This window comes from Herpailurus yagouaroundi, unplaced genomic scaffold, assembly GCF_014898765.1.
Source record: "Herpailurus yagouaroundi ecotype Mexico unplaced genomic scaffold, PumYag 253, whole genome shotgun sequence".
Lineage (NCBI taxonomy): Eukaryota > Metazoa > Chordata > Mammalia > Carnivora > Felidae > Herpailurus > Herpailurus yagouaroundi.
The window spans coordinates 5,473,079-5,487,179 of NW_024412470.1; the positions used below are offsets into that span (position 1 = coordinate 5,473,079).

General features: G+C 43.7%; 1 protein-coding gene across 1 annotated transcript in view; it reads right to left on the reverse strand.

The window, feature by feature from the left end:
- Positions 1–11,324: 11,324 nt before the first annotated feature.
- Positions 11,325–14,101, reverse strand: part of DUSP10 (dual specificity phosphatase 10) — a 41,047-nt gene continuing 38,270 nt past the window's right edge. The window contains exon 4 of the mRNA XM_040461047.1: positions 11,325–13,733. Coding sequence (XP_040316981.1) covers positions 13,468–13,733 — 266 coding nt within the window. The 3' untranslated portion in view covers positions 11,325–13,467. The remainder of the gene's footprint in view (positions 13,734–14,101) is intronic.

The following is a 14,101-nucleotide window of genomic DNA, read 5'->3' on the forward strand; positions in this document are numbered from 1 at the left end:
CAATCTGCTTCCTGGCAATTACCCCATCATGATGTGGAAATGTGTTAACATCCATGCTTAACACTCTCCTCAAAGACCCATCCCCATCCCTTTGTCAAAAACACGCCATAAAAATGTCCATCTGTGTGTGTCAATAATTCGATTTCCAAGAAGTCCACTTGATGTGAATTGAATGGTATTTCGGAGTAAAATTCTACTATAATTACATTTTGCTCTGCCTTCTTCAGTAAATACTTTTGAACTCAAAAGAGATACTTAGAAAAGCATTGTGAGACCGTGGGAAAGAAAGCATCATTTATATGCAGAACATTACAATTATAATAATAATTGTGTTGCTGCTGTTCTATCAGGGATGCTGACATTGTCCGTTCTATCACTTCCGCCCAGCAATTTTCCTCCTGCCATCCCAAACAAGGAAAGACAGCTTTAAGTGAGCTCAAGACAGAACAATAGATCTTTGGGGTGCTGCCTGCCATGACAGCTTTATGAGGTAGAAGATAGCTTTTGGATGCTGTCTCACATAAATACAATGGCTCACACCGGCTCCTGAACACTGATGTTTGAATATTCTGGAATTTTGTGAGCTGACAACTGTTTCAGATGACAAAAACCAATAGGATGCAAATGTCCTGATTTCTTTCTGAGTTCTTGCTATAAGGAAGACACGGAACTGGCTGCTATTGGGCAAGCCAGATGCCTGTTTGTCCTACGTAGACATATGGTCTGAACAGACCATCTGGGAGGATTTGAGCCCCCTGATGGGTACAACACTGATAAGCCCTTGTCATACCCTGGGCCACTGTAAGCTATGAATAAAGCAAGTGTTTGTTGAATGAACAGATAAGTGGGCAAATGGTGAAGGCACGGTGCTTCTTAGCTTGGGAAGATCACTTTCGTGAGAATTCTCGCCACTCGTGTCCACTTTAGGAGAAGGGAAAGGTCTCTACGATGACCCTTTGGGAAGTGAAATATAAGAAGCAAGAGCTAACAGATCCATAGTTGTGTTTTCTTCTCTTCTTTCGGCCTTTGCCTCTGCCTCTCTGGCTTCTCCTCTTAATGTACTAGAACATAAGTCATGTAAAATATTGCTCAATGGATATTCTTGCCTCCTTTGTCATAGATTAATTGGCCGTATAGGTGTGGCTTTATTTCTGGACTCTCTATACCAGATAATTTCACCATATGTGGCATCTAAAAAACAAAACAAATGAGAAAACAAACAAAAAGCAAAAATAGACTCTCCGGTGCAGAGAGCAAACCTGTGGTTGCTAGAAGAGAGGGCTGGGTGAGGCAATGAAGGAAACAGATAAAGGAGATTAAGAGGTACGGACTCTCAGTTAGAAAATAAGTCATGGAGATGCAAAATACAGCACAGGGAATACAGTAACTAATATTGTAACGTTGTGTAGTGACTACACTTTCGGGGACCAGCGTTGAGTAATGTATAGAATTGCCCAATCAATATGTCGTGCACTTGAAACTAATGTAACATTGTGTGCCAATTACACTTCGATTAAAAAAATAATAAATGAAAGTATGCGTCCGTGGGTCCCCCAGTGATTTAGCAGATGTAGGAAAACTGAAATCATTTTCTTACAAAAAGTCTCATCTGGGGCGCCTGGGCGACTCAGTCAGTTAAGCATCCGACTCCAGCTCGGGTCATGATCTCTCTGTCTGTGAGTTCGAGCCCCGCATCGGGCTCTGTGCTGATGGCTCAGAGCCTGGAGCCTGCTTCGGATTCTGTGTCTCCCTCTCTCTCTGCCCCTCCCCTGCTCATGCTCTGTCTCTCTCTCTCTCTCTCTCTCTCTCTCTCTCTCTCAAAAATAAGTAAACATTAAAAACAATTAAAAAAAAACCTCTCATCTAGAGAAGTAACATTTATCCGTCTTCTAGATTTGTGTTAGGACCACACTAGGTGCTTTGCCCACATTCATTCATTTCATTCTTACAACCACGTGAAGTAGGAAACTAAGACTCAGAGATGTTAAATGAGTTGGTCAATGTCACACAGGACTTCTGACTTCTAGGCCTAAGTAATTTTTACTACACAAGAGGAGTCCTTAAGAAAAAAAAAATGTAGCGTTTGGTATTCCAGGCCGTTTCAGTTGGCATTTGTCCTGAAGAGAACACACTTACCCTCTAAGATGAAAATAGTGGGGATGAAGAAAAAGACTCTTATCCTTTGAACTTAGGATTTGACCACTCATAAAATAATTCAGAAGCAAACTTATAATTTAAACATTTTGTAAAGGGGGGCGCCTGGGTGGCGCAGTCGGTTAAGCGTCCGACTTCAGCCAGGTCACAATCTCACGGTCCGTGAGTTCGAGCCCCGCGTCGGGCTCTGGGCTGATGGCTCAGAGCCTGGAGCCTGTTTCCGATTCTGTGTCTCCCTCTCTCTCTGCCCCTCCCCCGTTCATGCTCTGTCTCTCTCTGTCCCAAAAATAAATAAAAAACGTTGAAAAAAAAAATTAAAAAAAAAAAAAACATTTTGTAAAGGGATTGTATGTCAAATATGTCTGCAGAGGGGTCAGCAGCCCCGTGAGAAACACCTCAACCTTATCCTGGTACCCAAGACAACTGGTTTCTAGAGAATTCTCTTCAACCACATCTTCCCACTTACCCTCGCCACCCCCTCCCCCATACACTCCATCACGAAGGAGCACTGGTTTTAGTGAACAAGGAAACCTTGGAAACAAGGTGCTGAATGGTTCATGCGCTGACTGAATGAAAGGCACAGGGAAAGAGAAAAATAGAGTGTCCAGGGACTTGGGTCTGAATATGTAAAGAGCCACTGATCAGAGAACAAATATCCTTTGGAAGTAGACTGTGATATAGCAAGTTTAACTCTTAGCAAAAAGGATGAGAGAGAAATGAGAGAAGAAATAGAATGGAGGATATAGGGTCCAATTAGTAAATAGACGATAGATAGATAGATAGATAGATAGAGAATGAAATAAGATAGGAAACAAACATTCTGAATTTCTGAACTATTATGGGAAGGTTTCCTGCTCTTCTCTAAATATGTCTATTTTCATTGGGACTCAGTAGCTGGCCAAAAGGGCAAGGAACCCCAAGGAACCAATCGTCTGCACTGCCAGCTATGGGGCCTGTAAGACATGCACACAGTCAGTGCTCTCCCTTATTCCTTGTCACTTACCATTTCCAGAAGAGGCCAGCCTATCTTTTAAATGCCGGGAACTGTGACTCTTTGCCCAAGGGCTTCCTCTGGTCCCTCTGACTACCTTCTACGACTAGAAGTGCTGGGCAATTGATGCCTCCTCCCCCACCCAACTAACCTTCATCTAAATTCACGCACTCCTTCACTCCTTGGGAGGACAATTCTGAGTTTCATCTACCCTGGAATTAAGCTCTACCACAATGACAACTATTGATAACTCATTCTTTATTGGCTTCTTTCCCTACCCCGTCTCCATTCCCCTCTCCCTTACTGGTTTTAGCAGAGATTACCTAACTGACTACTTGGTCTGGAATCCATCCTCATGGTCTACTTCTGAGTAAACCAAAGATAAAGCAGAAACTGTTTCCAAGATCCCACAGTTGGCCAATAAGAGTCCAAGCACCGAGGCACAAAGGCTAAAAGTTCATGCTGTGGATAGCCAAGTGGGGCATCCATTCTCCCAGGGGTGAGGAGTCATTCCAAGTTCCAATACCAGGCCAGTAGTTTGGTCACTAATTCTTTAGACATTTTCTAACAGCACATAGAGATACAACAGATCTGTGGATTTTTTTTTCCCTTGAGGCACATTCAGGTTTGTCTTTATAGTATATCAAGCTGAAGGGAGGAAAGGCAGTTCAGAGAATTAGCCATGAGTTATGGAATATAAAATTCCTCTCAAACCTGTCACTTCAAAAATCTATTATGTTGTAGAAGTTCTGCTCTGGGTGAAATAAGAATATGGTGGTTTAGTTCTTAGGAAACCGATACTCCTGTCAGAACCAGATGCACAAGCATCCACCAAATAGATCTCTGTCCTCCGGTGCCCTTTATCCCCATACCTCTGGGGTTTGGGCTTGGAGGATGGAAAAACATAATCTTTGGGTCAAGAGTGGATTTCACATGTTAGCCTTGAACTCCAACACTATTTGAGGTACTTTAAGAAGGAAGTTAACGGCATTCCTCTCTTTGCCGTCATTCCCACATTACTGCCTCCTGCAGACTACTTTTCCATATACTGGCTTTATTGTGCAAGGAACAGTGATGGATTACAGATGGCTACAAATTCTTTGCCATTCTTCTCATTGAGAGGTGGAGCATAATGCCTCTCTCCTTTAATCTGAACTCCTATTAGTGATTCACTGGGTAAATGGAATATGATAGAAGTGATATGGGACTTCTGAGTCTAGGTGACTTAGATGTTTTGCAGGTTTCCTCCAGGCCTCTTGAAGAAGGGCTGCCATGTTTTGAGGAAGCCCAAGTATCCCCATGGAGAGGTCCACGTGAGGAGAAGCCCAGATATCCAGTGGACAACCACGGCTGAGGTCCAAGCTAGCTATAAGAAATACTGGAGCACGACATCTTGGGAGTAGATTCTCCAACCCCAGATGACATTTCTTATCCTGATGAGTTCATCAGAGATGAGTTGTCTCTGTCGAACCTAACCGAATTTCACATTAAGGAATAAAAAAATATATATATTTCCATTGTTTTAAGTCACCAAATTTTAGAGCACTTTGTCACACAGCCATCAGCTACATGCCAAAATAGTAAACAAAAAACAATATTAGACTCCCAAGGGGATTGTGGAGATTAGGGCCACCAACAAGGACTAAAAACAATGCAATGGTGGTGATTCCTGCCGTGCCCCTATTTATTTCTCATATTTGCCGTATGTAGAAAGCAGATGACTTTTGAAGAATGATAGTGGGTTTTAAGATCCCAGTCAGGTATTGGCTCCAATTAGAGCTCCTATTACCTGTGTGGTCTTTATTGATGGAAGAAACCAACACAGCTCCTGGCACCAGGCTAGGAATATTGATCTGACAGATGCGTATTTCTCTCTACCCATGAGTGAAGACCCGGAGCTGGCAAATTACAGCCCGTGGGCAAAATCTGGACTACGGTGGTTTTTTTGTTTTTGTTTTATAAATAAAGTTTTCTTAGAACACAGCTATACTCATTCATATATATATTGTCTCTGGCTCCTTTTGTGCTATAGCAACAGAGTTGAATAGTTACGACAGAAATGATATGCCCTGCAAAGTCTAAAATGTTCATTTTACGTGGAAGAAAAATCGTTGCTAAGCCCTGGTAAAGACCATCAGAAGAAATTTGCTTTCAGCAGGCATAGTCAGTAATATACTCTCACTGTCCCACCTCAGAGCTAGTGTTATTCTATAGTAATCATAACTGTAATTTGTCATTATCTAGTCCACAGGAGCCATAAATGACTATCCATTCCACAAGGCATCATGCAGGTACATTATGTTAATGATATCATGCTGACTATACCTGGTAATGAGGATGAAATAACTATTCTAGATATGTTAAGATGCACACCTACCAGGGGATAAGAAATCAATCTCACAAAATGCAGAGGCATACAGCAAGTGAAATGTCTAGAGGTCTAGTGGTTTGGAGCATGCCAAGATATCACCTCATGGTGAAGGAGAAGTTGTGGCCCCTGACCCCTCCTATCACTAGGAAAAAGGTGCAATGTCTAACGGGCTTTGGGGGATCTTGGAGGAAACACTTACATCCTTGGGCATGCTAGCCCAATCCGTTTACAAGAACCCTGAAAGATCATTAATTTTGAGTGGGGTACATAACAAGAAAAGTCTCTGCAATAGCTCAAGACTCTCATGCAAGCTGCTTTTCCGTAGATCCAGTATATCCCACAGTGTCAGAAGTGTGTGTGTTAGACAGGGATCCTGTGTGGAGCCATTCACCTGTTAGGTAAATCCTAGAGCATACCGTTAGGATCTTGGAGCTCACCTGTGATGCTTTCTTCAGAAAAACTATTCTCCTTTTGAATAGCAGTTTGAAACCGGAAGCTTGATCATGGACCATCAAGTTACAGTGGACTCACCATGAAAAACTAAGTGTTGTCAACCCACCAAACCTCTAAGCTGGGCATGAACAACATGTCATTTTTAAGTAGACACGGAATCTATGAGATCAGGTAGAAGTAGGTTGAACGAGCCAGTGATCCGGATACCCATGGTCTCTATTGTTGGAACTCACTCGTGGCTTCATGAGATGTTCTCTGTGACCAGCAGACTCACAGAAAAAGATTTGACCTTGTTTATAGAAAGTTTTATGTGATATCCTAGTTTTCATCCAAAACAAATGGCTATATCACTTCAGCCACACTCTGGCATGGCCCAGAAGAATAGTAATGGAGAATTTCCCCAGTGGGCGGAATGTCCAGCAGTGTCCCTGGTCATTCGTTGTGTCTGGAAGGAGAGATAGCCAGAGGTATGAATCTACGTTGCCTCATGGGCAGTGGCTAATGGTTTAGATGATGATCGGGGACTTCAACATGCCTGGAACACTGGTGATGAGAAAGTCTGGGGGAGAAGTAAGTGATGGAACTCTCTCAGTGAGCACAGAATGTCACATGCAAATACTCAGCAAAGCTCAAACTCAGCACAGAAGACTCTTGATAATGGTTGAGATGACACATTCTGTGGACCTGTCCAGTCCCTTTCTTTAGTCATTGTCTTTGACCAATGGGATCATGAACAAAGTAGCCATGGGGGCAGAGATGGAGAGTATGTCTGGGCTCAGCAACGTGAAATTCTACTCACCATGGCTGATCTGGCTCTAGCCACTGCTGAGTGTCCAACCCATCCAAAGCAGAGCCCCAAACTGAGACCCTAAAATCGCACCATTTCTAGGAATCGGCCAGCCTCTGATGGTGAGTTAATTACATCACATCACTTCTATCATGGAAGGGGAAGTCTCCTGTTCACACTCCATAGAAACTTACTCGTTAGGTGGATTTGCCTTCCCTGAAGGCAAATGCCTGAAATGCTTTTGCCAAAGTCAGTATCTGCAAACGTATAGAATTATTATCTTATTCACCATCATGGTATTTCATGATGCTTTGCTTCTGGCCAAGGAACTTATTTTACAGCAAATAAAGTGTGGCAACCAGCTCATGTGTGTGGAATTCACTAGTCTTACCATGTTATCCATCACTCTGAAGCAGTGGAACAGTCCTTTTGATAATTCAGTTACTGTGCTATGTGAATAAAAACACTCTTTAGGATAGGGGTAATGTTCTGTAAGATGCAGCAAATTCTCTAAATTGTCAACCAATAGATGTTGCTGCTTCTCCCTTATCCAGGATTGTGGGTCCCCAAATCAAGGGACAGAAATGGGAAAAGCTCCTCTCGATGCTACGCCTCATGATCCATTTGTAAAATTCGTCCTACTTGTCCTGCAACTTTGGGTTCTGCCGGTCTAGGAGGCTTAGTTCTGAAGGGGCAGATGCTTCTGCTGGGAGATCCAGCAGAAGTTCCATTACACTGAAAGCTGACGCTGCGTGCTGGCCACGCTGGGTTCCTCATACGAAAGAACCAGCCAACGAAGATGGGGTTCCCGAACTGGCTGGGATGATTGGGGCCACCAGAAGGAAATCGGATTACCACTAGACTATAGAAGTGTATCAGGATGAAGGGCAGCCTTTGTACTCTTACATCCTGCAACCAAAGTGGAAAACAACCCAATGCACACAGGACAGCCTGAAGCTCAGATCTTTCAAAGGTGAAGATGTCGTTCACCCCAAGAGGCAAAGAAGCATGACCAGGTGATGTACTTGCTGAGGGCAAAGGGTACCTGGAATGGGTAGCGAAGGAAGGAGGCTATAAACATCAGCCAAGAGCACATGATCAGTGGTAGAAATTCGGGTGATAAGAGTGACAAATATTTCTTACTTTCCTATAAATATATTTGATTCTATGTTAACCAATTGTTGTTTTCGCCTCTAGCTCCCATCTAACATAGAACGTGGGGAAGGTAGTTATCCTTTGTTTTGGCTTTGTTGGGCTGCCATAACAAAGTCCCACACACTGGGTGGATTAAAACAGCAGAAATGTATTCTCTTAGAGTCTGGCTGCTAGGAGTCCAAAGTCAAGGTATCAACAGGGTTAGCCCCTTTTGGAAGCTCTGAGGGACGATCTGTCCCAAGCTTCTCTGGTGGAATCCAGAAACTTTTGATTACTTGGCTTGAGACATAGCTCTTCAATCGCTACCTCCCTCATCAGGTGACATTTGTTCCTTTGTGTGTGTCCAAATTTCCCTTTTTGTATGAGGATGCCAGTAATTGGATTCGCCTAATCCAGTATGACCTCCTTAAAACCTGATTACATCTGCAATGACCCTATTTCCAAATAAGATCACATTTATGAGGTCTGGGATTTAAAACTTCAAAAGCATATCTTTCTGGCAAACATAAATCCATCTATAACATCCTTACATCTCAGCATTTAAACTAGAGGATATCAGGGGAGCCTGGGTGGTTCAGTTGGTTAACGTGACTTTGGCTCGGGTCGTGATCTCACGGTTCGTGAGTTTGAGCCCCGCGCGGGGCTCTGTGTTGACAGCTCAGCGCCTGCAGCCTGCTTTGGATTCTCTGTCTCCCTCTCTCTCTGCCCCTCCCTTGCTTGTGCTCTCTCTCTCTCTCAAAAATAAATAAACATTATAAGTGAATGAATGAATAAATGAATGAATGAATGAATTCGAGAATAGCAAAGAGAGAGTGGATCTCAACCACAGGAGGAACGAACATCACCCAAAAACGGATACAGTAACAACACAGGGGGCTACGTAGCCACTTTTGGAGACAGAGTTAATGTGTTTTCAACTGTAGAAGTGTCAGTTGCATCTAATTAGAAACATCATCTAACGTCTTCGCTGGGAAGTTACGGAGGGTTAAAAGGAGTTGGCAAGGATGGACTGTGGCGGTTTCCTACAGTAGCAACTTAGCTGAATCGGAAACTGCGTTCTCCCTTCCTGTTTCACACGGGGCTAGGGTTCCCCGGAAGAGAAATGTACATGAGACTTGGCGAGGCAGAAGTGAAGCAGCCGCCCGCTCGCTCTGCGGAGGGCACCGTTCTCAGGGATCTGGTGGCTCACCTCGGCTTCGGGCAGCAGCTGTGATTGCTGCCGATCCCCCCCTTCGGTTCTGCAATTCCTGCACCAGTCCGTGGTCAGCTCCCTGGCAAAGGGCCCCAGATCCTTCTCCAAGGTCACCCACATCATCAAGGTTGATAAAAGGCAAATGTGGGTTCCAGTTCTTCCTCCAGATTCCACTTCTTTGTCCTCCTCGACTTCATGGCCAGCTTTTCTCCCGGGGTGTTGGCTCCACTGACCCACAGGGACTTCAGCCCATTATCAGACCTGGAGGCAACACACTCCCCTTGACTTCTTCACTAGACCCACGGCTGTCTAATTCCCCCGGGACGAACCCCTCCTTTTCTCTCTCTCCGCACTTCGGCTTCTGATCGGACCTTGATACATGTGTCTTCCACTAAACATCGGCAAGGTTGTCACAGGAAAGGAAATCAGGAACCCTGGAAAACACCGGCATTCACAACCACCTCTGCACGGGCAGGCAGTCCTCTATGGACAGGTTTACCTTGGGACTTTTTATCTAGAGACCTTATTCTTGCCCATTCTTCTGGGGGCCGGTGCTTAATACTCACTTTCTGCCCACATCCATACATAATGACTGTCTCCAGTTAGAGCTTGAAAGCACACATCAACCCCCATTTCCTGAGACCGGATGTTGTGTGTTTGGGGGCTAAACCATAAATATAACGTGTTGTGGCTTATCTACAAAAGCCTGTTCACAAGCAAGGTGTTGGCCATATTGCTTATATCCATTCAATTTGGCTTGCCACTCATTTTACCTTCCAGGAGACCTAGTTAGAGCAATTTATCAGTGCTCTGTCTTAGTCAACTTCTGAAGTGTGATTCAGGTCCTAGTTCTTTATTTTAATATAGCTTTTCATTTTTGTTTTACTGTAACCTCCAATTTTCTCTTTCCCGTGCTTTATTACCTTTCCAGAAGGTCGCCTTTGCTCATTTACTGTCAACATGTGATTGCTGGGTTGTGTATGTTACTTCTTTCATATTTCCTCCACCTGACAGCCTTCATGCCCCACCTCCCTCCTGCTTGTCCTGATCCCAAAGCAGTTAGCACAAGCTGTTCATTGCAATGTGAGCTCCAGGGGCGCCTGCGTGGCTCAGTCCATTAAGCATAAGACTTTGGCTCAGGTCATGATCTCACAGTTCGTGGGTTTGAGCCCTGCATCGGGCTCTGTGCTGACAGCTCGGAGCCTGGAGCCTGCTTCAGATTCTGTCTCCCTCTCTCTCTGCCCCTCCCCCCCCCCCCACTGATGCTCTGTCTCTTAAGAATTAATAAACATTTAAAAAATTAAAAAAAGAGGGGCGCCTGGGTGGCGCAGTCGGTTAAGCGGCCGACTTCCGCCAGGTCACGATCTCGCGGTCCGTGAGTTCGAGCCCCGCGTCGGGCTCTGGGCTGATGGCTCAGAGCCTGGAGCCTGTTTCCGATTCTGTGTCTCCCTCTCTCTCTGCCCCTCCCCCGTTCATGCTCTGTCTCTCTCTGTCCCAAAAATAAATAAACGTTGAAAAAAAAATTAAAAAAAGAAATGCAACCTCCATCTCTTGGTTAATATGCATTGATTGGAAAAGTATTAACTGTTGTAATGAATGTATATCGAGGGGCTAGACCCGTTGGGCTGTTCAACTAAAGGTTAACAATGGCAGCTGTATCTGCTGAATCTGTACATAACAGACTCCTGCTATTAAATCATTACACCCATTCAGCACAAAGCAACCCTTGCTGGATGCTGAGAATGACGCATGCACTGGTCGGTCAGAAGCTCTGCTTTCTCAGGAAGACAACACTCAATTATTTCCCAGTCAGCTGAGGCACCTAGCAAGGCCCAGAAACCTGGGAAGTCTGGTTTTTAGAGCCATAGTTGGGTTAATCCACTTTATTTTCATGAAGTGGTTAACATTCCTCATGAAGAAATAGAGGCTAAGTGACTCAAAACAGATTAGCAAAAAAGTCCTGGGTCTCTCAGAATTCTTGGTATGTGGGTTGGCAGGATTCCTGTGGGCCCCAGGACAGTCTTTTTCTCAAAATCATCAAGTTCAAAGACCATCAATCATTTCCACGTAGCTAAAGAAGAGAAATTGTATTGATTCTTCTCCTTGTTTTGTTACAAAAAAAACAGGGGGGGGGGAGAAAAGATAAAGAAACAAAGGGAAAAAAGCCTTACACACTCTATCAGAAATTTAACTTTTGGATTTAGAGTAAACAAAAAGAAACGCCTAGGAAAACACCATGTATTTTAAATCACTAATTATATAACAACTTGACTCCTTAAATATGTTCTGACACCAAGAAAAGTACTAGTCTGAGGAAGAGAAAACACCAAAAGAGAAATTTACTTTTCACCTGATTAACACTTCGTAGTAAAAATAATTCAAACAGCTCTCAGCTAATTCCCATTAAATCCAGTCTTCGCTTTCTTTTTCACTTCTAGTAGAAAAGCTATTTAAAAAAATAACTGGCAAAAATAGTTTGTTACAACAGTTCTAAGCAATGTTCACAAAAATACGTCAAGCGTAGTCATCTAGAACAGGACATGGCAGGATTCTTCAATTCGGCGACTCACGCCAGGCATGTTTCCAATTTGCTGTGACTCTTCCCTATGGCCAGCTCCCTCTAGACATGTATTTTAATAAAACGCAGAAAACCTTGAGATCGTGTTCTTCCCCTCCCCCGACACCCTCTTTTCTGTGGCTTGGGAACCCCTGGGATACCAGCTATGGATTAACCAGGTGTGATGGGAAAGCCACTGTACCCAAGGAGCTGAGTTCAGTTTGCTGTCAAAAGAGCAGGAAATTGCACTTTGCTGCTCTGTACTCTCTGTGGTTAATGTTACCAAAGATGCCAAGTGAGAAAGTGGCAATGGGGCAGGGGAGGGACCGTCAAGACCCCTAAATGGCAGATGCTCACACATATTTATCAGAGAGCCACTGCAAAAGATCACAGAATTCTAACTAATCAATCTAGCAGTGACCTGATCATCAAAACTCAAAGGCTGGAGTGGAACCCCCCCCCCCCCCCGCCAAACCTCAAAGGTGACTTCACCTGACATTTCCCCTAATTTGGAGAGAATTTCGTTGGTAGAAGAGGGGGTGACGACTGGGCACGCCGAGGACCGGGGCTCTTTGGGTTCCTTGCTAATTCTCTCCGCTTCACCCTGAGAACACAGAATGTTTTCCCTACCTCATCTTTCTTTCCCCGTATAAAAACACGTGTTTCTTTCCAAATTACGTTACATACACAAGGTACCGGAGGTAAGAGATGCTTGAACCTGAGTTGAGGAAAAAAGACACACCCCCAAATGAGTTTCATTTATATAATGAAAATAAATTTTTACACAATCAACAGAAACACATCAAGTTTGTTTTGTTTTGTTTTTTGCGAAAAATATTTTTAAATAAATTTTTGTCTTTTTTTTTTTTTACATTCTGATATACATATGTAACAAGGTTTATGGCACTGTAACCAGAATCAAATCCAAAAAATGATAATAATAATAATAATAATAATAATAATAATAAAGGAAAAAAGGTGGGGAGGAAAGTAACTGATTTTTATTGAATTCCTTTCTATCTCCAAGCTGGCAAATTTACACTATTTGCCTATTATTTGGCTGTCAGCTCTCACTGGTTTGCACACTCAAAACCCCATATTATTGCACGAGAAGCCAGTCAAGGCTTATGGTAACATGGTCAGTCCCTTGCTATTTCAAAAAATCTCTTAAACCCAAGGGGGGGGGGGGGAATAATCCAGAGTATGAAACACACAAAATCAACAGTATCTTTTGTCTCTTTAAAGAATGTGAAGGGTTCTTAGACCACTTAAGTTGCCCTGATTTTTCTCTTTGCACCAGTGAGCACGCCTGGGCTTGGTTTGATTGGGTGTTTGTTTTCTGCGTGGATGACCCAGACAGATGTCGGGCCTTTGTGATTCGATGTCTTTTTCTGCCGCTTCCTTTTGGTTCTTTTTAATTTGTTGCAATTGTAGTAGTATCTTCGGTCTATGAACCTGCACAGACTATTTAATCATAAACTCTACAAATAGCTTAAAAGGAAAAGGGGGAAGAAACAGCTTTTATTATATTTTTATTGTTGGCTTAAAAAAATTACTCCTTTAGCCTCCCTGCTTCGTCGGTTCACGGGAAGTAAATCTCAATGGGCGTCAAAAGTTAAATTCTTCTCACACTTGTTAAAAATAAAGAGTTTTTAAACAAGTTTCGTTTCCATTCACAAACGTTACCCCCATCTAAAAAAAAAAAAATGAGAAAGAAAGAAAGAAAAAGAGAGAAAAAGACAGAATCCATCCTCCTTTCTCTTCGTCTCCTAGTGGAGAACAGTAATCCTTTCCATCCAGACCTCTGTCACACCACCGTTTCCACACCCATCAGCTTTGGCGTAAGGATCCGTGGTGTTACACCATTGTTCAGGTCTTCCTCAAACTCCAGTAACTGCCCCATGAAGTTAAGGTTTGGGGAAATAATTGGCCGTTTGCCTTTGACAAACTTATAAGCGTCAGTCATGGTCATCCGAGTGTGCTTCATCAAGTACGCGATGACGATGGTGGCGGACCGGGACACCCCCGCCTGGCAATGGATGAGAAGCCCCTTCCCACACTGGTGAGCTTCCTCTGGGAAAAGGGAGGGAGGCGACAGGTGCAGGAAAGAAGGGAGAGACGGGAAAAGAGAGATTAGCTTTTATCCAGACGTGACAAGGCTATATTTTGTCGAGAAAAGAATAAATTCCAGCGGTTTTAGAGCTCAGTTATAATTTGCTAGTTAATTGTGTGTGTTTATGGCCCAACCTCCAGAACTGGCTGACAGCAATATGAACGTGAATAAGATGCCACACGTCTACACTTAAAGAGAGAACAAGTGGCTCAGCGGGTTAAGGGTCCGACTCTGGCTCGGGCTATGACTTCACAGTTCGTGGGTTCCAGCCCCACGCTGGATTCTGGTTCCAGCCCCACGCACTGACGGTATGAAGCCTGCTTGGGAT